The sequence below is a fragment of the Canis lupus genome, chromosome 9, assembly GCF_011100685.1.
Source record: "Canis lupus familiaris isolate Mischka breed German Shepherd chromosome 9, alternate assembly UU_Cfam_GSD_1.0, whole genome shotgun sequence".
Lineage (NCBI taxonomy): Eukaryota > Metazoa > Chordata > Mammalia > Carnivora > Canidae > Canis > Canis lupus.
Genome location: NC_049230.1, coordinates 21,488,421 through 21,515,632, shown reverse-complemented (window position 1 = coordinate 21,515,632; position 27,212 = coordinate 21,488,421). Strand labels below are relative to the sequence as shown.

At 39.5% G+C, this 27,212-nt stretch overlaps 1 protein-coding gene across 1 annotated transcript; it reads right to left on the bottom strand.

The window, feature by feature from the left end:
• Positions 1–7,655: 7,655 nt before the first annotated feature.
• LOC119873272 (keratin-associated protein 4-12-like) lies at positions 7,656–8,755 on the bottom strand. The gene has a single exon (XM_038546123.1). The coding sequence runs from the start codon at positions 8,711–8,713 to the stop codon at positions 8,033–8,035; it is 681 nt and encodes a 226-aa protein (XP_038402051.1). The 5' UTR covers positions 8,714–8,755; the 3' UTR covers positions 7,656–8,032.
• Between the last annotated feature and the right edge of the window lie 18,457 nt (positions 8,756–27,212).

Below are 27,212 nucleotides of genomic sequence, written 5' to 3'. Positions count from 1 at the left end.
CTTGCTAAAATTTTTACCCATTGTCTGGAGAAGTAGAATTGATAATAATTAATTTCAGGACCATACCCATAAATTATGTATGGTCTACCTAAACTGTAACTCTTTTATTACAATAGATTAGATGGAGTGCAATTTTTTTCTTTTGTGTACTTTAAAAAAATGTTAATATGTGTTATATAATATATTATATATGTTAAATGTTATATATGTGGCCATACAGAATATAAAAAATACTTAAAAATTTTTTTGTTTTCTTTTTAGAATTTGACAACAATATACATTAGTTAGGTAAACATCAAGGAAAGTTGAACAAAGTGGACCTAACTGATGTTTGCAACACCATTGAGGAACCTGTGTTGTGTTTCTCAGGGAAACTGAACATACCATGTTAATATAACCTTTATAGAATGGCATGCAAAAAAAATTTTTTCCCTTATCAGGTAAGACATATGTTATGTTAGTACTCATTATTTTAAAAAATATCTGGGATATACTTAGTCTGTAGCTAAAATGTGCTACTATTAGGTAACTATAGAGACTTAATTTGTAGAATTATTATCTAAATAGAGACCCCCTACACTAGGCATTGCTAAATGATAAGGAAATTAATATATTTCAAGTCAATTAAGTTATTTCATAATAAAAATTAAGCACTATTAAAATGTTTATTTATTTATTTTAGGTTTTTTTTTAATTGGAGTTCCATTTGCAAACATATACTGAACAACCAATGCTCATCCTGTCAAGTGCCCTCCTCAGTGCCCTTCAACAAGTCACCCCGTCCCCCCACCCACCTCCTCTTCCACTACCCCTTGTTCGTTTCCCAGAGTTAGGAGTCTCTCATGTTCTGTCACCCTCACTGATATCTCCCACTCATTTTCTCTCCTTTCCCCTATAATCCCTTTCACTATTTTTAATATTCCCTGAATGAATGAAACCATATGTTTGTCTTCTCTGATTGACTTACTTCACTCAGCATAATACCCTCCAGTTCTATCTATGTAGAAGCAAATGGTGGGTATTCCTCGTTTCTAATGGCTGAGTAATATTCCATTACATATATAGACCACATCTTCTTTATCCATTCATCTTTCGATAGACACTGAAGCTCCTTCCACAGTTTGGTTATTGTGGACATTGCTGCTATCTATAAACATTGGGGTGCAGGTGTCTCGGCTTTTCACTGCATCTGTACCTTTGGGGTAAATCCCCAGTAGTGCAATTGCTGGGTCATAGGGTAGCTCTATTTTTAACTGTTTGAGGAACCTCCACACAGATTTCCAGAGTGGCTGTACCAGTTCACATTCCCACCAACAGTGCAGGAGGTTTCCCCTTTCTCTACATCCTCTCCAAAATTTGTTGTTTTCTGTCTTGTTAATTTTCACCATTCTCACTGGTGTGAGATAGTATCTCATTATGGTTTTGATTGGTATTTCCCTGAGGGCAAGTGATGCGGAGCATTTTCTCATGTGCTTGTTGGCCATGTCTATGTCTCCTTTGCTGAAATTTCTGTTCATGTCTTTTGCCCATTTCATGAGTGGATTCTTTGTTTCTTGGGTGTTGAGTTTAATAAGTTCTTTATAGATCTTGGATACTAGCCCTTTATCTGGTAGGTCATTTGCAAATATCTTCTTCCATTCTGTAGGATGTCTTTCAGTTTTGTTGACTGTTTCTTTAGCTGTGCAGAAGCTTTTTAACCTGATGAAGTCCCAATAATTCATTTTTGTTTTTGTTTCCCTTGCCTTCATAGATGATATCTTGCAAGAAGTTGGTGTGGCCAAGTTCAAAAAGGATGTTGCCCATATTCTCCTCTAGGATTTTGATCGATTCTTGTCTCACATTTAGATCTTTCATCCATTTTGAGTTTATCTTTGTGTATGGTGTAAGAGAATGGTCTAGTTTCATTCCTCTGCACATTGTTGTTCAATTTTGCCAGCACCATTTATTGAAAAGGCTATCCTTTTTCCAGTGGATAGTCTTTCCTCCTTTGACAAATATTAGTTGACCATAGAGTTGAGGGCGCATTTCTGGGTTCTTTATTCTGTTCCATTGACCTATGTGTCTGTTTTAGTGCCAGTACTACACTGTCTTGATGATCACAGCTTTGTAGTACAACTTGAAATTCAGCATTGTGATGCCCCGGTTCTGGTTTTCTTTTCAATATTCCTCTATTCGGGATCTTTTCTGATTCCACACAAATCAAGATTATTTGTTCCAACTCTCTGAAGAAAGTCCATGGTGTTTTGATAGAGATTGCATTCAACGTGTTAATTGCCCTGAGTACCATGGACATTTTCACAATATTGATTCTTCCAATCCATGAGCATGGAATATTTCTCCATCTCTTTGTGTCTTCGTCAATTTCTTTCAGAAATGTTCTATAGTTTTTAGCGTAGAGATCCTTTACCTCTTTGGTTAGGTTTATTCCTAGCTTATGCTTTTGGGTGTAATTGTAAATGGAATTGACTCCTTAATTTCTCTTTCTTCAGTTTCATTGTTAGTGTATAGAAATGCCACTGACTTCTGGGCATTGATTTTGTATCCTACCACGCTGCCAAATTGCTGTTTGAGTTCTAGCAATCTTGGGGTGGAGTCTTTTGGGTTTTCTAGGTACAGTATCATGCCATCTGAGAAGAGGGAGAGTTTGACTTCTTCTTTGTCAATTTGAATGCCTTTTATTTCTTTTTGTCACCTGATTGCTGAGGCTAGGACTTCTAGTACTATGTTGAATAGCAGCGGTGAGAGTGGACATCTTGTCATGTTCCTGCTCTTAGGGGAAAGGCTCCCAGTGTTTCCTCATTGAGAATGATATTTGCGGTGGGCATTTTGTAGATGGCTTTTAAGAAACTGAGTTATGTTCCCTCTATCCCTACACTCTGAAGAGTGCCTGGGGGGCACGGCTATCTGACCCACCAGCTTCTCCCAGATGCCCCAAGGGCGAGCGCTCCAGTCCTTTACCAAGATCGACCCACAGTTTGTGGTGGGCTTTCCCCAGGGCATACCTCCTCTATTAGTGACTCCGGAAAATTGGAGGCCTCACTGCCCCTCCTATGATTCTGCCCAATTTCCCTGCTAAGCACTTTTCCATCTGGGAAGAATGTGGTGCCAATTTTTTAAAGTTCTTGCTTCTCTGGAGCTGAGGCTTTTGCACTGGCCTTAGCCCTACTCTTGCGGAGCCCCTCCCTACTTGATTCTTTTATTTTATTTTTTTCCACCTTTCTACCTTGTTAGAAGTGAAAACCCTTCTCTCTGTAGCGTTCTGACAGTTCTCTCTTTAAATCTCAGGTCAAATTTATAGGTGTTCAGTTTGAAAATTATCTAGGTAAGTTGGTGGGGCCAGGTGAGCCCCTACTCCTCCACCATCTTGCCCCGCCTCTTGAGCTCTATTAAAACATATAAAGATACACATTAACAATATTATCAGTTTTGATAGTAGTAGTATATATAATTAAAGCAATATTTTAGCCATATAAATGCCCATATACCACTGGTGAACTTTCCTTCAGTTCTTTAATGACAGTTGACCCTTGACCAACACAGGGGTTAGAGGTGCCATCCCTTGTGGAGTTGAAAATCCCCACTTAACTTTTGACTCCCTAAAATCAGAACTATTAATGGCCTACTCTTGACGGTAAGTTTACCAATAACATAGTCAAATAACACACATTTTGTGTGTTATGTGTCTTGTATACTGAACTCCCTTTTTTTATAAATCTTTTTTTTTAATTTTTATTTATTTATGATAGTCACACACACACACAGAGAGAGAGAGAGAGAGAGAGAGGCAGAAACATAGGCAGAGGGAGAAGCAGGCTCCATGCACCGGGAGCCCGACGTGGGATTCGATCCCAGGTCTCCAGGATCGTGCCCTGGGCCAAAGGCAGGCGCTAAACCACTGCGCCACCCAGGGATCCCTGAACTCTTATAATAAAGTAAGCTAGTGAGAAGAAAATGTTATTAAGAAAGTCATAAGGAAGAGAAAATATATTAGACTACTGCACTGTATTTATTTTAAAAATCCACCTATAAATGGGTTCAGGCAGTTCAAACCTGTATCATTCAATGGTCAACTGTAGGTTCAATCAGTGCATAATTGAATATTCCTTTTTAACTGTAAATAGAGCAACTATTTCAGTCTACACTGAATTTATAAAAACTCTTATGAAAAACACATATACTGCATAGTGTATAAAATATACATGTGTAATATAATAATTTTGGCACAAATACTATATACCCAATTCCCAAGTCATGAAATAAAATGTTGTCTTCACCAAAATAGCCCATGATATGACTTCTGGACCACATCCCCCTCTTTCCACTATATAGATTATCACTAACTAGATTTTTAATGATCTTTTCATTAATTTTCTTCATGATTTAACCACCTGGTTATACATCCCTAAACGATATAGTTTAGTTTTACATGTTTTCAAATTTTGTATAAAGGAATCTTATATGTCTTTTGATTCTTTCAATATTATGTGCCAGTTCTGAGGTAGACTCCAGGAAGGCTCAAAGCTTTCCACCTCTTGGTGTTCATGGTTTTACATATTTCCTTCCCCTTAAATAATTTGCTTCTAAACATCATATGGCAACATTAAAGGACTGAGTTATGAAAGACTGTGACTTTCATCTGAAAGACAACTCTTTCTCTCTCTCACTAGCTTAGTTGAAGCCAAGCGCTATGTGGGAGAGATCCTTGTAGCCCTACAAGGCTACAATAACTGAGCACAGTCTCCATTCACCAACCAGCAAGGAAGAGAGGTCCTTGCTCCAGTGGCCCTCAAGGAACTGAATCCCACCAAGGATCACATGAGTGAAACTGAAAGTGGATTCTTCCCCAATCGAGACCTCAGATGAGACTTAATGCCAGGTAATCAGTTGAGGAACCCTTGTGAGAACCCAAATGAACAACAGGGAATTCCTGATCCACAGAAACTGTGAGGTAATAAGTTTGTGTCATTTTAAGAGGCTAAAAAGTGAGGTAATGTTACATAACAATGCATATCCAGTACAGATTTATCTAGCACACACCACACACAGATGAGGAAAAGGGATCAAAAGGTGCAGAGAGGTGGATATGTTAGAATACAGTAGTCACAAGCTCAGAAAGGGCAACTGGCTGAATATGATCCCTAGTAGGTCTCAAAGGCACTCTCTTTACTGAGGTAATAAGGCATTATCAGGCATGGGAGTCAGTGGCATCACTGAGAAAATAGTGTCTATTATTCTGAATTCAGAGGTTGTAGTAGGGAATACTATCAGAGAACTGATCTCCCTAGGAATAATGGGCATGATATATCTCAGAATAGTGGAGGTCAGGTGGCAGCATTTAACTCTAGGAAGTAACAGGAGTATAATGATGTAATGGCCAACAAGGTTGGAATGACAAAGGGGACAGAATGATATGTGAACCTCAAGGATCTACCTATCAATATGGATAATAGAACATGGTGTCCCCAGAATAGGATATAGGCAACCAAATAGGTTATAGGTATACTGTACCTTAAGCTCTATACCTTAAGTTTTTTAGCTTAACCTCTATAGAACTAGGGAGTACATGAACAAAAAGCTGATGTCAGTGGTCCCCCAAAACATGTGATCCCTCATGCAGTTTTCAGACCTGAGCCAGTTCTCAGACCTAGAATGCATTGACCCATCAATAGAGGCCAGTCACCCAGGCTAAAGAACAACAACAAGTATTTATAGTAGAAATTTCTTTAAAACTTTCCAAATAAATATATAACCATATACAGGGGAAGCTGCAGTATTCATATATCTGGATGCTGTGGGATATGGGATATGAGATGACCATGAGTGCTAAATATACAAAATGCCAATATACCCCCACTAGAATACAATAATCCATACCGGGATATAGGAGTTACCTACTCATCTTCACTCCCAGTACTCATTTGTGGAATTGTACCTCATTATCCCATAATTATAGGCTTTGTGCACCAACGGGTCTCAGCTATAAGAGAAGAGTGCTATCTCCGGGGACATGGTAAAGTTCTTATTGGAATAAAAGTTCTGGATGTCACCTTATCCCCTTGGGTTTCTAGTGCCAGGAGATCAGCAAGCAGAGAAAGGAGCTATGGAGACCAGGAGGTGATCTAAAAGTAAATCCTTGGTATACATATTTCCAGGATTAACTATAGATGTGCAAGTAATGTAGCCTGAAGAAGATATAGGAACAAGGGACTCAGGGTTCTCAGGGATGGGGATCTAGGTCAATTCCCTGGACAAGTCAGCTAAAGGAGCAGAGGAACCACATACTTCACTCTCCTCTTCCAGGTTTTTCTCAAAATTGACACAAACCACAAGAAGTGAGATTAATGAAAGAAATTCATAGACATGAGCGGACCTAGAGGTAGATACATAATATCCCATAAGATTCCTTCCAAAAATGCCCTGAACCACAAGATACTGCCAGTATAGAATACTATAGGCACACACTATTTACCCACACTCTTCTGTAGGTATAAATGTTAAACTAGGTCAAACAGCCACTGAAAGTCAGCCTCCTCTCTCCTTTCTCTACTTCAAAAGTTGTCCAAAGGTAGTAATAAGTGATGGAGGACTACAAGGTCCCAACTCCCTTGCTCCTAAGAGAAGCAGGTTTGTAAACAGTCCATACCCCTCCTCTCTGGGGTCACAATATGAGGGTAGAATTGAACTGGAACCACATTTTGCATTAGATTCTTTTAGACTCCTATTTTGTTTCCCTCAGTTTCTTACTGATTCCTCCTGGAACTCTTCCTTATACACCAGTCATGCAAGATTCTCTTTTTCAGCCTCTGTTTATTGTAATGCCATGTCATAATCACAGCTTGGGACAGTTCCCCCTAAAGAAGCCTCCTTTAGGGAGAAGGTTGTGAAGATGGTGAGCTGTATCACTCATGGGAGTGTGTCCTATCCCTCAGCATATATGATAACATTTAAAACGTTGGAGACTAATAGTCTAAAAACAAGTGTACAAAAAACTGTCAGAAGAAGCAGCCCACCATGAAAAGCTTTCATGCTTCAGTGAAAAATTAGTTCAGGAGTTGACTGTCGCCATTGGTACCACTCATATGGTATGGAAATGTTTTGAAGGGACTGCTACTGAGATTGGGACCACTGGTGTTAGGGTGACCTCAGGAGCAGACTCCGACACAGAGGTTTGAGGACAAGTAGTTTGTTTGGGAGAGCATCTCAGTAAGTGTCACAGGGAATCTGAGAAGTGACCAGGAAAGAGATGGATGTCAATCCAGAATGGTTTCAAGAGCAGATGACACCCAGAGGTGGCTGGGGTTCAGTCCCACCGAGGACGTGTGGTCTCCTATGCTCCACTTAGAGGAAAGAGGCTAGAGCGCCTAGCCAACTGCTGCCCATTGGTTGAGGACTTCTCTTGGACACTTGCTTTGCCTACCTCTGGCCTGCTGAGAGCTTGCTCCTTCATCTAGACAAAGCCCTCAGCAGAGAGTTCCAGGTACTTGCTGTAAACAACCTCCTTCCAATGTCCTCATGGAGAGTCCTGAGGGGATAGAGGTGGAAATCCTAAAGTCAACTGCCGTGGACCCCTCTTCCTGCAGGGAACACCAGAACAGTTGACAGCTAAGGATAACAATTCAGGAAGGAAAAATAATGAGACGCGAAGGCTTTTGATGTGTATGCCTGGAAAATTAAGATTTATTCAAGATATAGGAACATCTCCATATGAGACAATCTGGCCAGAAACAAAAATGTGATTGGGATGACATGTTGGTTGACAGATTTCAGAGAAAACTCAAGCTTTGTATTCCTTTGGGAGGGAGCTAGTAAGAAGGGAGGTGAGGAGGAGGGCATTGGTGATGGGGGAGTGAGTATATTTGGAGGCCAACTCAGTTGAAAAGTCCCTCGGAACGGAGGATTGAGGGTTGGCCTCTCATGCTTCAGCTCTTAGTTGGACTATATCAAGAAGACTGGTTGATGAAAGACAGTGGGATGCTGGCCAAGATACTCAGCAGCAAGAACCCCCAGAGTAGGTTGGGCAGCAGCAGGTGGTCTAGTAACAGCTGGGGCGGCAGCAGCTGGACACGCAGCAGCTGGGGCGGCAGCAGGTGGTCCTGCAGCAGGTGGTCTGGCAGCAGGTGGGGCGGCAGCAGCTAGAGATGCAGCAGCTGGGCCTGCAGCAGCTGGAGCCACAGCCACTGGAACCACAGCAGGAGGGGCGGCAGCAGCTGGACACACAGCAGCTGGGGCGGCAGCAGGTGGTCCTGCAGCAGGTGGTCTGGCAGCAGGTGGGGCGACAGCAGCTGGACACACAGCAGCTGGGCCTGCAGCAGCTAGAGCCACAGCAGCTGGAACTAGAGCAGGAGGGGCGGCAGCAGCTAGAGATGCAGCAGGAGGGGCGGCAACAGCTGGAGCCACAGCAGCTGGAACTGGAGCAGGAGGGGCGGCAGCAGCTAGACACACAGCAGCTGGGGCGGCAGCAGGTGGTCCTGCAGCAGGTGGTCTGGCAGCAGGTGGGGCGGCAGCAGCTAGAGATGCAGCAGCTGGGCCTGCAGCAGCTGGAGCCACAGCCACTGGAACCACAGCAGGAGGGGCGGCAGCAGCTGGACACACAGCAGCTTGGGCGGCAGCAGGTGGTCCTGCAGCAGGTGGTCTGGCAGCAGGTGGGGCGGCAGCAGGTCTCCTGGCCACAGCCCTGCTCAGAGCAGACGGAGCCACAACAGGAGTTGACCATGGTGTCAGAGAGTGGAGGTTCTGGGTGTGTTTTCCAGGGGAGTGAAGGTGTGAAGTTTGGGAGTCTCATTCTGCCATGGCCTCTTATATACTGCCTGAAGACAGTGACTTGCCAACACGTCTTCCTTATTTTTGTTTTCCTACTATTTAAGTAATTGTCAGATTATACAATAATGTTTGTCTGCATTTGTTGTATTCATGGAAACTAATTTTCTTTTCTAGATGTGATACATTAAACTGGTCTACTTTTCCTCCTGACTCACACCCTTGGCATCTCCTGAACCACTCTCGTCTTCCTCCACAGAGGGCTGTCAAGTGATAGGTGGCATTTGCAATTTTATTTCTTTCTGTCCCCTCCTGTATCCTATAGCAGGATGGGATTAGGGCCAACAGATTTCTGGTCATGCATTTCTTCCAATGACCAGTGGGGAGGACATCCCATGTGCATAGTGTGGCATGTGGGAAGTGGCAGGAGACAAGAGGAAAAGACCCTATATTGTGGGTCATTTTTGGGCAATGGGGAAGGAGACAGTTGTGTGTGTGTGTGTGTGTGTGTGTGTGTGTGTGTGTGTGTGTTTGTGTGATGCGATGCTGCTCATCTCTGCCACTGGAATGGGTTTTCCTCAACGTTTCTAACCCCCGGTCATGTTCTCTACCCTTGAACCGTGGCAGGCATATTACCTATATGGTTCCTGTCACTGTGCTGATTTAGGGTTTAGTGGCTGTTAGTTTTGCTGTCATATATTTTTGTATTGCATGTCTCTGGATGGCCTTTTGATCCTGAAAATTTTAGTCTCTTTCTTTTTTTCTTGCCTCATTCTTAATTAAAAATACTCTTCAATGGAGCAAAAAGAAAATGTTGAATAATCAGAATGTGCCTCTCTTTAGAACTTACCTCCAGAGCTGGGAAATTAATAGCACATGGGTTATTTTTTAAATGTTTATTTTTTACTGGTGTTCAATTTGCCAACATATAGAAAATACCTAGTGCTCATCCTTCAAGTGCCCACCTCAGTGCCCATCACACAGTCACCCCCACACCCCGCCCACCTCCCCTTCTACCACCCCTAGTTCGTTTCCCAGAGTTAGGAGTCTCTCATGTTCTGTCATCCTCTCTGATATTTCCCACTCATTTTTCTCCTTTCCCCTTTTTTCCCTTTCACTATTTTTTATGTTCCCCAAATGAATGAGACCATATAATGTTTGTCCTTCTCTGATTGACTTATTTCACTCAGCATAATACCCTCCAGTTCCATCCACGTCAAAGCAAATGGTGGGTATTTGTCATTTGTAATGGCTGAGTAATATTCCATTGTATACATAAACCACATCTTCTTTATCCATTCATCTTTCGATGGACACCGAGGCTCCTTCCACAGTTTGGCTATTGTGGACATTGCTGCTAGAAACATCAGGGTGCAGGTGTCCCGGCATTTCATTGCATCTGTATCTTTGGGGTAATTCCCAAGCAGTGCAACTGCTGGGTTATAGGGAAGGTCTATTTTTAACTCTTTGAGGAACCTCCACACAGATTTCCAGAGTGGCTGCACCAGTTCACATTCCCACCAACTGCGCAGGAGGGGTCCCCTTTCTCCACATCCTCTCCAACATTTGTGGTTTCCTGCTTTGTTAATTTTCCCCATTCTCACTGGTGTGAGGTGGTATCTCATTGTGGTTTTGATTTGTATTTCCCTGATGGCAAGTGATGCGGAGCATTTTCTCATGTGCTTGTTGGCTATGTCTGTGTCTTCCTCTGTGAGATTTCTGTTCATGTCTTTTGCCCATTTCATGATTGGATTGTTTGTTTCTTTGGTGTTGAGTGTAATAAGTTCTTTATAGATTTGGAAACTAGCCTTTTATCTGATACGTCATTTGCAAATATCTTCTCCCATTCTGTAGGTTGTCTTTTAGTTTTGTTGATGGTATCTTTTGCTGTGCAAAAGCTTCTTATCTTGATGAAGTCTCAATAGTTCATTTTTGCTTTTGTTTCTTTTGCCTTCATGGATGTATCTTGCAAGAAGTTACTGTGGCCAAGTTCAAAAAGGGTGTTGGCTTTGTTCTCCTCTAGGATTTTGATGGATTCTTGTCTCACATTTAGATCTTTCATCCATTTTGAGTTTATCTTTGTGTATGGTGCAAGAGAGTGATCTAGTTTCATTCTTCTGCATGTGGATGTCCAATTTTCCCAGCACCATTTATTGAAGAGACTTTTTCCCAGTGGATAGTCTTTCCTGCTTTGTCGAATATTAGTTGACCATAAAGTTGGGCGTCCACTTCTGGATTCTCTATTCTGTTCCATTGATGTATGTGTCTGTTTTTGTGCCAGTACCACACTGTCTTGATGACCACAGCTTTGTGGTACAACCTGAAATCTGGCATTGTGATGTCCCCGCTATGGTTTTGTGTTTTAAAATTCGGGGTTTGTGTTTTAAAATCTGGCTATTCAGGTTCTTTTCTGATTCCATACAAATCTTAAAATAATTTGTTCCAACTCTCTGAAGAAAGTCCATGGTTTTTTTATAAGGATTGCATTAAACGTGTAAATTGCCCTGGGTAGCATTGACATTTTCACTATATTAATTCTTCCAATCCATGAGCATGGAATATTTTTCCATCTCTTTGTGTCTTTCTCAAATTCTTTAAGAAGTGTTCTGTAACATAAAGACTGCTAACTCTGGGAAACGAACTAGGGGTGGTGGAAGGGGAGGAGGGCGGGGGGTGGGAGTGAATGGGTGACGGGCACTGGGTGTTATTCTGTATGTTAGTAAATTGAACACCAATAAAAAAAAAAAAAAAAAAAAAAGAAGTGTTCTGTAGTTTTTAGGGTAGAGATCCTTTACCTCTTTGGTTAGGTTTATTCTTAAGTATCTTATGCTTTTGGGTGTAATTGTAAATGGGATTGACTCCTTAATTTCTCTTTCTTCAGTCTCATTGTTAGTGTATAGACTGCCACTGACTTCTGGGCATTGATTTTGTGTTCTGCCACACTGCCAAATTGCTGTATGAGTTCTAGCAATCTTGGGGTGGAGTCTTTAGGGTTTTCTATATAGAGTATCATGTCATCGGTGAAGAGGGAGAGTTTGACTTCTTCTTTGCCAATTTGAATGCCTTTTATTTCTGTTTTTTGATCCCTTTGAAATGTGAATGGCTCTTAGTCAATATAAGTTCTTTTAGTTGCCATTTCTCCACATTCTCCACTCATGATAGTGCAAGTTAAGCATTCAGCAAATCATCCAAAGGGCTTGTTAAATATGTTTGGGACAAATCTTAGAGGTTCTGATTACACGAGGAGCCTGAGGTTTGGCATTTCTAGCAAGTATCCTGATGATGTTGATACTGAAGGCCCAAGGCTTAGAGACCTGCTCCTTTATTCTGTTCATTCAAGCTTTGAGGAACTGCCTCTGTCAAGTTCCTCCATGTTCTTTCAGGTTACTGGAAGCACCCGTGCCACACACACAGATATACAAACAATGGCAACATGCTATGGAAAGAATCATCAAAGGAGCTCACGGTAGTGTAATTTATTTTTTATTTTTATTTTTTAATGAATTTAATTTTTACTGGTGTTCAATTTGCCACCATATAGAATAACCCCCAGTGCTCATCCCGTCAAGTGCCCCCCTCAGTGCCCGTCACCCAGTCACCCCCACTCCTTGCCCACCTCCCCTTCCACCACCCCTAATTCGTTTCCCAGAGTTAGGAGTCTCTCATGTTCTGTCTCCCTCTCTGACATTTCCCACTCTTTTTTTTCCTTTCCACTTATTCCCTTCCACTATTTTTTATATTCCCCAAATGAATGAGACCAAACGCCGGGACACCTGCACCCCGATGTTTCTAGCAGCAATGTCCACAATAGCCAAACTGTGGAAGGAGCCTCGGTGTCCATCAAAAGATGAATGGATAAAAAAGATGTGGTTTATGTATACAATGGAATATTACTCAGCCATTACAAATGACAAATACCCACCATTTGCTTCAACGTGGATGGAACTGGAGGGTATTATGCTGAGTGAAGTAAGTCAATCGGAGAAGGACAAACATTATATGTTCTCATTCATTTGAGGAATATAAATAATAGTGAAAGGGAATATAAGGGAAGGGAGAAGAAATGTGTGGGAAATATCAGTTAGGGAGACAGAACATAAAGACTCCTAACTCTGGGAAACAAACTAGGGGAGGTGGAAGGGGAGGAGGGCGGAGGGTGGGGGTGAATGGGTGACGGGCTCTGAGGGGGGCACTTGACAGGATGAGCATTGGGTGTTATTCTGTATGTTGGCAAATTGAATACCAATAAAAATAAATTTATTATAAAAAAACATATACCATATATGTAGGCATATGTGTTAGTCTGATTTTGCTTAGCGCATCATGTGTAGCCTTGGTTGATACTGGTTCTTATGGGTCCAGATTCTTTTTGGTGACCTGGAAATGTAAGGGGGCATTTCATTCTGGCAGCTCATTTATTTGGGTTATTTGGGCAGGGACGTTTTGAATGTGAAATAAGGGATATACTTGTGTGAGAATAATACTATTAGGACACACGCCCTCCCCAATGTGATTCATAACCCACTATCTAGACTTTTTGATGGGAAACAAATAACAGTTCTTAGGAGTAAAACTAGGTCACAAATTTTTATATATTTTGTTTTCCTTCATGTTTACTGAAAATACAAAAAAAAAAGCACATAGAAAAAAAAAGCACATAGATTTAATATATATATTTTGTGGAGTTTGGATATATGCATACACCCATTATAGCAACACCACAATTGGGGTAATAAATATTACCGTCATCTCCAAAATATTTTTTGTCCTCTTGTTCTCTGTGTTGTATGTGGTAAGAACACTTAGCAGAAGATGTACCCTGTTAAGTTTTTTAATGCACCATATTGTGTTCTTAACTATAGGTGCTTTGTTGTTCTGTAGATCTCTAAAATTTACTGATCCTGTATAACTCTTTATTTATTGAGCAACTACCCATTTTCTCCTTCCCCCTGGAAGCCACAATTTTATTCTCTGCTCCTATGAACTTGACTATTTTAGATATCTCACAGAAGTGCAGCTATGTAGTATTTATTGTCCTTCTGTGATTTACTTCACTTAGCCTAGTGCTTCTAAGTCCATCCATATTGTTGCCAATCATAGGACTTCCTTCACTTTTAAAGCTCTGCAATATTTCATTGTGTGGATATATCACATTTTAAAAATCTACTTGTCAGTCGACATGTAGGTTGTTTCCATATTGCAGCTATTGTGAATAATGTTGTAATAAACATGAGAGTGCAGCTATCTACTTAAGATCCTGATTTCATTTCTTTTTTTTTTACATTTATCATTTTTTTTATTTATTTTTTATTGGTGTTCAATTTACTAACATACAGAATAACCCCCAGTGCCCGTCACCCATTCACTCCCACCCCCCGCCCTCCTCCCCTTCTACCACCCCTAGTTCGTTTCCCAGAGTTAGCAGTCTTTACGTTCTGTCTCCCTTTCTGATATTTCCCACACATTTCTTCCCCCTTCCCTTATATTCCCTTTCACTATTATTTATATTCCCCAAATGAATGAGAACATATAATGTTTGTCCTTCTCCGACTGGCTTACTTCACTCAGCATAATACCCTCCAGTTCCATCCACGTTGATGCATCACTTGCCATCAGGGAAATACAAATCAAAACCACAATGAGATACCACCTCACACCAGTGAGAATGGGGAAAATTAACAAGGCAGGAAACAACAAATGTTGGAGAGGATGCGGAGAAAAGGGAACCCTCATACACTGTTGGTGGGAATGTGAACTGGTGCAGCCACTCTGGAAAACTGTGTGGAGGTTCCTCAAACAGTTAAAAATATACCTGCCCTACGACCCAGCAATTGCACTATTGGGGATTTACCCCAAAGATACAAATGCAATGAAACGCCGGGACACCTGCACCCCGATGTTTATAGCAGCAATGGCCACGATAGCCAAACTGTGGAAGGAGCCTCGGTGTCCAACGAAAGATGAATGGATAAAGAAGATGTGGTTTATGTATACAATGGAATATTACTCAGCTATTAGAAATGACAAATACCCACCATTTGCTTCAACGTGGATTTCATTTCTTTTAGCTATATACACAAAATAGGATTGCTGGCTTGTACAGTAGGTCTATTTTTCATTTTTTAGGGACTTTCCTACTGTTTTCCATTGTAGCTGCATCATTTTACACCTCTGCCAACAGTGTACAAGGATTGCAATTTCTCCACATCCTTGCCAGTACTTGCTGTTTTGTGGGATTTTATTGATGTGAGGTGGTATTTCATTTTTCTCCAGAAACAAACCTCCAGAACTCAGCTTTAGGGCTTTTGGGGGGAAGTTGGCTGCAGAGATAGTTAGAAACTCTCTATCCAGCTGTATCATAAGGTTTAGGTCCCTCATGTCTGCTCTGTTGGGCTGACTTTCCTTCTCACTTTGAGTTCTTGTCTTTCTGGCTTTATCAGGGCATATTGACTCATTTTTATTTCCAATATTTACCTGTCAACCCAAGTTAAATTGCCTAGTGTCTTTGCGTTTTACTCTAGTTTACACCTTACCATCTTGCTGTCTCTTTAAATTGTTGGGCTCTGAAGATGCCGGATGTTCTTCTGCTTCATTATTCAAGTTGTTGATCAGATTTCACTCTCTAGGTCTTTATTTCCAAGAAAGGAGACAGAAGATGAATATACAGGTTAAACAACATCAGCCTTTATATAGTGGAGTTGGAGTAAAACTTGAAAGAGTAAAAATTTCTCAACCAAAAGATTAGCCAACTAGTGTTTCAAAAAAAATGAGCTGGTACTGCCAATTCACCAATTGACTCTTTAAATACATTTTCCCCTTGGGGATCATGGGAGCCCAGGGAAGGATGAGAACCCTGGAAAATCCTATTTTTGAATTATGTTCTTCCAAATATGTGTCATTTTCAACTTTAGGATGGTTTTTGAGTAGTCATTACTTTCCTTGGACTAGTCTTTCTGAAAACAGAACCATGGACATGTCAACTTTGTTGAGAGTCTTTACATATAGTATGTTCATCAAAACATTGGGAGCCTATTTGGGGGAGATTGTATATATTTAATGCTAGAATCATGGTTCCAAATGATTTAGACATCCTTTCACAAGAAACTAATCTAACAAGGTGAAATCTCAGAACTTTTCTTAGATCTCAAAGAGTAGGTACCAATGCAACATGGCACATGAGATTGGGGAGGAGTAGGTATAGCTAAACTTCTTGAGAGATTTATTTGAACTATCTACGCATCCTAAGGTTGTATTTACCCTCAGTACCTCTTCCCTGGGTATAATATTATTACCAAAATGAGCTATGTTACTCCTGGTGTTTGGCGGTAAAAGAGATTAAGAACTGCTGGTTTACAGATAGCCACCAGACAGCTATAAGAATAGATTGAAGCAGTTTGTAATGAAAAAGACGTAGGAGTTTACATAATAGTAACCTCAGTACAAGTCCACACTTAGTGCCATTAATTTCTGAGTGCAAACATTGATACATTAACACAAGTATGGTATTTAAAAAGGAAGAAGACAGCACTGGATGTTATTCTATATGTTGGCAAATTGAACACCAATAAAAAACAAATTTATAAAAAATAAATAAAAATTAAACAAATAAAAAGGAAGAAGACACCATTTCACTCTTCTCTGAGCATTCAGAACACATCTCAAAATGTGTTCAATTCTGGACTACATTAGAAGAATATAGACAAGCTGCAGTATATTAAAAGCAAAACTGCTAGGATGGTGACATCCTGATCAATGAAGAACAGATGAAAAAACTTGAGAAAATTAACCTAAAGGAAAATTGAGCAAAGCCATGGCTATGCAACATGGAGAAGCTGTATGTCAGAGATTGGATTTGCCCCAAATGGATGTCATGGCCTGATACAGGATAAGTGTATGGCTCATAGGGAAAAAAAATTTTTTTTACTCACCATCAAGTTTTATGGAATGGCTTCCTCCATACATAGTGGAGAGACTTAAGTGTAAGCTGGTATTGTAGAGGAAGACTCATGAACCAAATGGAAGAAGTTGGATGAAATGATTTCAAGGATTCCTTTCTACCATAAAGGACTTATAAATCTGATCAGATTCCTTATAATGCTTCTTTGTTCCTAGCCATTATGTTCTGGCCCTAATTTCCAGGTTGACACAGCCAAGATAAGAGCCTAGGCTCCTGATTCAACCTCTACTTAAAGGTTTGAGTGGTGTTCTGAGTCAACATCTTATATAACTCAGATGATCCCAGACACAATCTTCTATTGGAAAGATCCTTAGCCTTTTCTTTCTTCACAGGAAGGTGAGGGAACACAAGCAGTTTCCAAGTTGTTGTGGAGGCAAAGGCCCTAGAGGGTTTCGTTATGGAGTATGAGAAGAACCCTAGGATTTCCATAAGAGCTTGTATTTTGGGAAAAGAATGTCCCTGAGAAACTCTGATGACTGGGGCCTACTGATAACTCAGTAGAGATCATTTTTATTTATATAAATTGGTTTATTTTTTCCCTTTATTGTGTGTGTTCTTAGCATAAGCTTAAACTTATGTTTGAAAAATCCCTCATTGAAAATCCCTCTAGTACTTTAACAGTTTCCTTATACTGAGTTTTTCATTCAAATGAAATTTTAGTTTAATAAATGAAGTTGTGGGCAGCCTGAGTGGCTCAGCGGTTTAGCACCACCTTCAGCCCAGGGCATGATCCTGGAGACCCAGGATAGAGTCCCACATCGGGCTCCCTGCATGGAACCTGCTTCTTCCTCTGCCTGCGTCTCTGCTTCTCTCTGTCTCTCTCTGTGTCTCTCATGAATAAATAAATAAAACCTTTTTTAAAAAAATGAAGTTGTATCTTTTTCTCTTATTCTTTCTTTATTCAGAAATTGACTAGCTGTCCTATACCAAAAGAAGGATCTTTTCCTTTCAACTGAGACATAAACTGTCCAAAAAAGATGATGTTGAAATTCTCAGAAGAGTGATTCTCTTGCAAAAACACTAGAATATCAGAACCCTTTAGTCCTAGAAAATGGGTATATGATGCAAGTTTTAAAACATATAAGGAATGAGAGATAAAGAAAATAAATAAAGACAAATTTACTAAATCCAAGAGTATTAGAATTAGTATGTCTTACAACTGAAAAGTGGCAGTGTTTGCCTGCAAGCAGGAAACCTCAATAAATTTCTTCAAATACATGGATACGTACATCTGAACTTGAAACATCGCAATGTCCTTCAACAGGTGAGTAACTGAACCAATCAACCTGTGATACATCCATACTGTGGAATACTACTCAGCAATAAAAAGAATCAGTTATTGATACACTGAACAACTCGCATGATTTCAAGAGAATGATGATGAGTGTAAAAAGCCAATCACCAAAGGTTATACACTGTAAGATTCCATTTGTTGAAATACTTGAAATAAAATTATAGAGCTGGAGAACAGAATAGTGGTTGCCATGGGTTATGGAGGCTGAGTTAGAGGGAGTGAGTGTGGCTATAAAGGCATAATATGTAAAAAAAAAAAAAAGGGGGGGGTAATATGAAGAACGTTTATGAAGACAGAACAGTTTTGCTTCTTGACAGCAATGCTGGTAACACAAATCTATACTCATGATAAAAATGCATAGAACTACACACATACACAAGTACACAAAATATTGGTAAAATCTGAACAAGTTCCATAGGTTGTACTACTGTCCATTTCTGAGTTTTGATATGTACCGTAATTTTTAAAGATTATTTATTTATTTATTTATTTATTTATTTATTTATTTATTCATGAGAGACATAGAAGGAGAGAGAGACAGAGACACAGGCAGAGGGAGAAGCAGGTTCCAAGCAGGGAGCCCGACGTGGGACTCAACCCCGGGGTCTCCAGGATCACGCCCCAGGCTGATTGCGGCGCTAAACTGCGGAGCCACCGGGGCTGCCCAATATGTATTGTAATTATATTAGAAATGACCATTGGAGGAAATTGGGTGGAAGGTATCCAGGACTTTGCTGTACTCTTTTTTCAACTTCCCGTGAATCTATAGTTATTTCAAAATAAAATATAAAATAAGGCCAACTGGAGGTAAAGGGAAACATGCTTTTATTTGTTTACCATGCACCTTTATCTCAATGAATCATTATCACAACTTTATTTTCCACTTCAATCAAATTTGTATTTGAGAAATGAAGAGATCATTGTAGATATGAGGTAAAATTGGAAGATTCTAGTCTGTTGCGTTGAAGTCAGACACATACAAGTTTTAAAAATGTATTTTTATTTTTTTGTAAAGTGTAAGAACATTTAACATAAGATATACTTTTTTAGGAAATTTAAAGTATATAAAACAGTATTGTTAGCTCCAAATACTACACTATATATTAGATCTCCAGAACTTATTTATCTTGCATGACTGAAACTGTACTCTTTGACCAATATCTTCCTGTTTCCTCCTTCCCTTAACTCCTGGCATCACCATTCCACTCCCTGTTTCTATGAGTTTGATTATTTTAGATTCTACATGTAAGTAAGATCATGCAGTATTCGTTTTTCTGTGTCTAGCTTATTTCACTTAAGGTCCTCCAAGTCCATCCATAATGCAAATGGCAGAATCTTTCTTTTTAAAGTCTATCATATTCCATTGTATATATATACCACATTTTCTTTATCCATTCATCTGGCAATAAACACTTTGTTTCTGTATCTGGGCTATTAGTAATGTTGCCATAAACGTGGGAGTGCAGGTATCCTTTGAGATCCTGATTTCAATTACTTTGGATAAATACCCAGAAACGGATGCTATGGTAGTTCTATCTTTAATGTTTGAGGAACCTTAATACTGTTTTCCATTATAGCTGTACCAATTTAACATTCCCGCCAACAATATACCAGAGTTCCCTTTTCTCAACATGCCCATCAACATTAGTCTTTTTTTAAAATAACAGCCATACTAATTAAGTATCAGGTGATATCTCATTATGATTTTGATTTGCATTTCCCTGATGATTAATAGTGTATGTCAATTTTAATAGGTGTATATTGTGATCCTTTCTTTAGAGAAAAACAATCCTCGGTTGTGAGTTTAAGTAACATGTCCAAGATCACAGCTGGTATGTGGGTGGTATAGTCAGAATTCAGACCTAAGTCTAATTCTTAAGTTTATGGGCTATCCTCTACACTGAACTCCCTTTATTTAAATTGGTTTAAGGGCAGTCCCAGTGGCTCAGCAGTTTAGTGCCACCTTCAGCCCAGGGTGTGATCCTGGAGACCCAGGATCGAGTCCCACGTCCAGCTCCCTGCATGGAGCCTGCTTCTCCCTCTGCCTGTGTCTCTGTCTCTGTGTCTCTCATGAATAAATAAATAAAATCTTTTTAAATTTTTTTAAAAAAATAAAATAAATTGGTTTAAGTCAATTCAATTGGATTATAGTTTACTAAGGGCTCTCTTTTTTGGTAGCAGCTGTAATCTATAACTCTCATATTATACATTTTAGGGTCAGAAATACCTCCCTTTAAGCCTTTTCTTGTTTCTGCTGAGACTGAATTATGGTCTAGATAAAAATCTCATTGGTAAGTGCCAATTTAATTTTTCTGTTGTAGGGTTCCCTGAGAACATGTACTAATGTGTTGCATGAAAAAGACAGCAATATGCATTGAACATTTCATTAATAAGAAATAATGAGAGATGAGCAATATTAGCACCTTCCAATGCTAAAAAGTTTTATTTGGGAATCTCAAGAAATTCCACACAATGGGTGCTTGGGTAGTTCAGATACACAAAAATCTCAGAAAAATGGAATCTTAACCTGGGAATTATGATCAGTTGTTGGCAAAAATGATTGTGGGCACAGACGGAATCCTCAAGACACTCAGACTGTGTTCCCATCCCATTACCTGGACTTGAAAATATTGGTAGATTTCCTGTTTTTAAAGAACAAACATATATCTGGAATGGATATAGACCTTCAGGAATCACCACTGGAATTGATAACAGAGCTTTACATGTAAAAAATTTATACTTATATACAAAAAGAATATACAGTGTAGCCCCAATTATGTAAAAAAAAATGAAATAGGGCAGCCCGGCAGTTTAGCGCCACCTTCAGCCCAGAGCCTGATCCTGGAGACCTAGAATCGAGTCTCACATCAAGTTCCCTACATGAAGCCTGCTTCTCCCTCTGCCTTGTCTCTGCCTCTCTCTGTGTCCCTAATGAATAAATAAATAAAATCTTTTAAAAATGAAATAATTACAAATATTATATTGACATTTAATTATAAAAATTAAAAATATTGACATATTAATAATAATTATTTCTGTTTGATGAACTTATATAAACTGTTATTTTTCTTTTTAACACTTTTATCTTCTCTTTCTTGATGACTTGTTTTTCTTTTGTAAACAAACAAAAAAAAGAAATAACGAAAACTTTGTCATATAACTACACCACTATTTAGAAATCTCTAAATGTGACCCTTTGGGGCTGGGGGCTGGAAGGTAGCAGACCAGGATGGCGCTGTCAGTGAGAAAGAATTTCCTTTTCCCTTTAAGGTCCTTCTAGCTGGAATTGGAAACAAATTGATGTGAAACAGATTAACAGAAGAAAATAAATTTTAGTAGCATACATTGGGGGAATCCACACACACATTGAAATTCCAAAGACCATAAAACAACGTGATGTTTATGTGAGCTAAGGAGAAGGGTGGGGGTCTGAAGACCATAAGGAGAGACAGACCACTAGCAGGAAGGTGAGAGGAGATGTTTAGAAAACAAAGGTTGCCCTATTATGTAGATAAATTTCTTAGGTGAAGAGGAATCACCATTAAAAGCTTTCTTTCTGGTACAAGCAGACAATTGAAAGGAAGATAAAGAACTTTTCCCAAATTTGCTGGGTTTTGATTGCCTTTAACTGAAACTAATGTTCATGCCAAAATGGCCCATTTTGGGGCAGCTGACCCTTAGCATCTGTACTTCTCAGCATTGTCCAAGTCTCAGCTCAAATCATCTCCTCCACAGAAGCCACCCCCAACCTCACAGTCTCAAGAATGTCCCAATCTCTTCTCTCTTACCATACTGTACTCTTTGTTTTTTAATTGTCTTCCTATCAGTTATTTTTATTTGAAATCACCATGTTCATTCTTGTGCATATTGTGTTATCCTTTTAGAATGTCAGCTCTTGGTGTTACATGCTCATTTGTTTGAACAGTACATGGTATATAGTAAGCCTTCAGTAAGTACTTATTGAGTGAATGAATAAATTTAGCACATGATTACATGGGAATGGGGCCATGGTATGTTTGTATACATATTCAGACATAGAAATATTCGTGTAAACATGGGAAAAGGTCAGGAACAATATCTATTAATTTAATTTAGGGATAGGAGGAAAGTCATTAGGGAGACTTTTACTTAGTACTTTATAATATTTTTGAATGTTGGGGTTATTGTAGATACTTTTGTCTTCTTCCTAATATGTTTCAAATAAAATCAAGTTTTAAAACAAACAGGAGATTTGGCTTAGCCAAGAAACATAGCTTATGAACTATGGTATATTGTTATGACCTCTGCCAGATTTTGTATGACACTGCCAGGCTTGGGGCAAGGCCTCACAATAAAAGGCTGTTGACTCCCTGGTACCCTTAGGATGTATGGCAAACTTCTTAACATGGCTTCAACACCCTTCACATACCTACTTCTCCAAACCCATCTCTAGTCACTCTATCATTGTCCTCATTGCCCTAAGCTCTAGTCCACAGTTTTCAGATTCCACCCTTTGCAGTTCTATCCAACGCCCTGGAAAACCTACTCTTTATTTTCTACCTAGCAAGAACCTAGATCAGATGCCACTCTCTGATACCTTCTCTTATTCCTTCAAACAGTTATTTGATGTTAGTCCCCTGCATTCCCATAGAGCACCATACATCTGGGCTATGAAGCTACAACCATGTTGTTCTTTGAATCCTCCACATCTGGCAAAGTCCTTGGCACATAGTAGATACTCAATAAAAGTGTCTGGAGCTTAAGAAAATGTTTAAATAATGTTAGAAATCTTTAAAAGATTTAAAAGTATATTATGATACTAAGTTATAAAATGTCTCCATAGAAAAAAATATAATGAAATTTCACTAATTCAAAAACAAGAAGGTGAACTGGCCTAATTTGTTTGGCTACGCCTTTTAAAAATATTGCCTTTTAGCTTCTTTCCAACACATTTAAAGCATAATTAAGAATCATAACTAAAGAATGCTTCTAAGTGATAACTTCAAGGCATAGGTACAGAATAATACCTGATTCACTTGCAATTAGCGTTAAGTAGGTCCACTTTGAGTTAAATATAACTTCTGTAATTATATTCACCATCTCAATTTGCCTTACAAACAATAATTTTATTGAAGATGCCAAATTTCATGTGGGTGCAGGCCAGGAAAAATTACCCTACACATGTCCCTGATGGAATGTGTCCAAATTAATGATATTTTATTGTGCAAATGTCATAGCAAGAGATCTAAAGGATGTAGGAGACATTCAGGACATTGTCCTAATCCTTTTCTGAGGGATGGTTCAGGTAATGTGTCAGCCAACTGATGGATTATTGCCCCAATACATGACACTCCCAGGAATGTATAATGTCCTTAGAATTGAATTACTGTCCTGGGAGTGAAAGTGAGTCACTGATTTCACAGTCTTAAATGTTTAGAATATGCACAATATCATGTAGGGATTGTGTTGCAGCCTTAAAAGCCCCCAAGTGATTCACAGTTGGGATCATAATTAATAGGCCCATGTTTGCAGATAAGCTACATGTTAGTTAGAAATATTCTTCTTGAAAGGTCTTTATTGGGTTTGATAGAATCATAAAACTAGAGTCCTATAGAGTTGTAGATTGTCACTCATTGTTATATTTTCAAACAGCAGTTGAAAGCTTCCCTATTCTCTTGCAGGCTCTATGCATGAACCTCCATAGTACTTGTTCTTTAAGACTCTGGTGTTAATACCTCCTCCAACAAACCCTTCCTGATAGTCTCCACCCAAACTACCTCTCCCTCTTCTAATATTCTGGAGTATATTCCTTGTGTGTTTTACATTGTTTTATCAGCACTTTTCTTAAGCTTCTTAAGATACTAATGGGTCCTTTTTTATAACTCCCATGCCTAGCTCACAGCATGGCCAAGAGCTAGCTCCATATACATGTTTGTTAAATAAATCATATAGTCCCCACCTTTGATAAACCAGTGTTGTTAGAGAAAGAGATGCATAAACAGATAGTTATTGTACAAAGAAAATTTCCTTATGGAGAACCAAGTGCTATAGACTCTCTAATAGTAGAAGGAGTAATAATTGTTTAAGAGTGATCCAGAAAAGGGACATTAGACATGGACCTTAAGGTGAAAAGGAGGATACATGGAGAATGAATCTGAGCCAGAAATGCTGACATGTACAAAGGCATAAAGGCATGGGAGAACATGGTGTGTTTATGGAGAGGGAAGTGATTTTGGAGGGCTAGAGTTTACAAAGGTTCTCTACCATTCCTGTATTTCAAAATCACCTTAGAAACTTGATAATCATGCTATATTTCTACCCTGCCCCCCCCCAAAGATGTAGAAAATATTAGGCCACAGGATTTGCATCTTAAGTGAACAATTCCAGATCATTCTGATAACAGGTGGTCCCTGGACATTCATCATTTAGGATCTAGATAATAAAGTGGTATCAGAAAAATCAGATTACAATGAGTTTTAATGCTCACTTCAGTAGAATTAAATGAAAATCCATAAATTAAGGAAGAATTCGAGAATTTGCCAGTTCAGTGTTCTAGTACTTAATTTTTTTCTGAGATTTAATTTATTTATTCATGAGAGACACACAGATAGAGAGGCAGAGACACAGGCAGAGGGAGAAGCAGGCTTCGTGCAGGGAGGCCGCTGTGGGACTCCATGCCAGTACTCCGGGATCACACCTTGAGCCAAAGGCAGACGCTCAACCACTGAGCCATCCAGGCATCCCTAGTACGTTAAATATAACATTTCTGATCTACTTTTTCCCACTTATGCTGATTTCTTACTATTTTATTCATGTTATTCATACTGGTATGAATTTCTTGTTTTAATCTAATGATTTTCAAACCTTTTTTTTTAAAAAAGATTGATTTATTTTTTTAAAATATTTTATTTATTTACTCATGAGAGACACACAGAGAGAGGCAGAGACATAGGCAGAGAGTGAAACAGGCTCCTTGTGGGGAGCCCAATGCAGGACTCGATCCCTGGATCCCAGGATCATACCCTGAGCCGAAGGCAGATGCTCAACCACTGAGGCACCCAGGCATCCCAAAAGATTGATTTATTTATGAGAGAGTATGTATGATCATGTGCTTGTGTAGTGGGAGGAAGGAGGGAGAGAGAACCTCAAGTAGGCTCCCTGCTGACCTAAGAGTCCCCAACACAGGGCTTGATCCCAGGACCTTGAGATCATGACCTGAGCTGAAATCAAGTCAGACTCTTAACCTGCTGAGCCACCCAGGCACCCCAATTATTTTCAAACCTTTAAAGTTTTTTTTTTCCTTTAAAGTTTTTTAAAAGATGCTTTCTTACCTGGAAGTTCACTAACTATAAATCCGATAAAATGGAGCCACTTCAGTTTGACGGAGACAGTCCATCTCTCAGCCCACAGTCTGTCACTATATGAGACACTTCTGACAAAATCCAGGTAGCTCATTTGGAAAGCTACTGTTCTAGCCAAAAGAGCTAGGCATAGTAAATTACTGGGTACAGTAATTTATGTGAGCCTTTATTCCATGTTTCTGTGAAAAAAGAAGTGCCAGTAAGTTAGTTTGATGAATATCAGTTCCCCACATATACTGTTCTGAGGAAGGATTGCCTTTGTGAAGTGCAATATCTTGGGTTGGATGATCTCTATGAGAGAAAGTGCCTGTAGTGGGAATGGGCAAGGTGGAAAGAGTTGAGCCCAGCAAAAACTTCATTATCAAGAGTAATGGAAGACAAGTGAGTTTTCTTTTTGCCCCAAGTGATCTATGCCTTGGGAGATGTCACAGAGCAACACTGATGGGGCAGGAGATGTAGATTTTTCTCTTTACTTGAATCATGAAATGTGAATTAAATCTGCTTTTGGTAAATGAACGGAGAATAACTCTTGCAAAAAATTTTCTACAGCTCTTGTCCTTCTGGTTGCCATTCTCTTGAAGCTAGGAAGAGTAAAAAAATGGAGCATTGCTGGTTCACTAGAGAATCAAAGAGATGAGTTTGGTTTGTGTTATCTGGTGCCTTTTTGTTATCAAAATAAGTTGTAAATTCTGTTATGTAGTGGCACAGGTCTAAATTCCTGTCTGTATCTGTATATAAAATCATTTATTCAGGAACGAGTTATAAACACAGGAGAAGGAATGAATAAGTACATCTATTTTATTTCTATAGTGAAAAAAGTGAACATAAAATTTGAAAAATGGGATAATCAGTAGAAGGGAACAATCTGAGAAAATGTTATTAATAAAAACAGAATTCAGATGAGATACCCATAGTCATATAAGCCTGGCCAATGACTTCTTTCTTATTGAGTAATGGGAGACGAGTAATGGGAGACGATGTCAAATGCCTGGGAGGAAGGCAACAATCTGGGACTCTTATTTGTCACTTACAGAGTGACTCAGACAGAGTCTTAGGACCAATGTGGGAGAGAAATCAGGGACTAGACACACAACCATTGGGACTGATTTGAATAAACATCACCGAGAACTCTGTCACGGTGCCTTAAAGAAAATAAACTCTTGATTCTGTAAGAACGTTGATGGGGAAGATGGAAGTGTGGGATGAGGCACTCAACAACAAGAAGATTCATCGCAGTTGAGGCTTGATCTCAGCAGATAGCAGCAGGTAGTACAGAAACAAGTGATCTGGTGGCAGGTGGGGCTGCAACAGCTGGGTACTCAGCAGCTAGTGTGGCAGCAACTGGACATATCACATCTGGGCTGGTAGCAGCTGGGGCACCAACACATCTCCCAGCAGAGGCTGTGCCACAGCCCTGTTCAGAGTAGATGGAACAAGGACAGGAGCTGACCATGGGGTCAGATGGTGGAAGTTCTGGGTAGGTTTCCAGATGAATGAGTTCCTGAGTTTGGCTATCTCCTTCCATATTGTCCCTTTTGCACTCAGCCGAGATGGTGCTCTGCAAAAATGAAACGCAACCATAATCTCCAACTAACTTTCCTTCCCATAAACATGTGTCACCCACCGTACTAACTTATCTCCTACTGCATCTGTAGTTTCAACTGAGAATCTCTGGCTCTTGTCTTCTCATTGTTCCAATCTGTGAATTAATTATTGAAGTACTTCTACTCCTTAACTGGTTATTATGTTTTCTTGGTACTTTTTAAATAAAGATTGCCTTCACAAAAATATAAACACTCCACTTTACCCAATTCTCTCCTTCACTTTGTCTTATGTGTCTGTTAGCTGAATACCTACCCCTGAG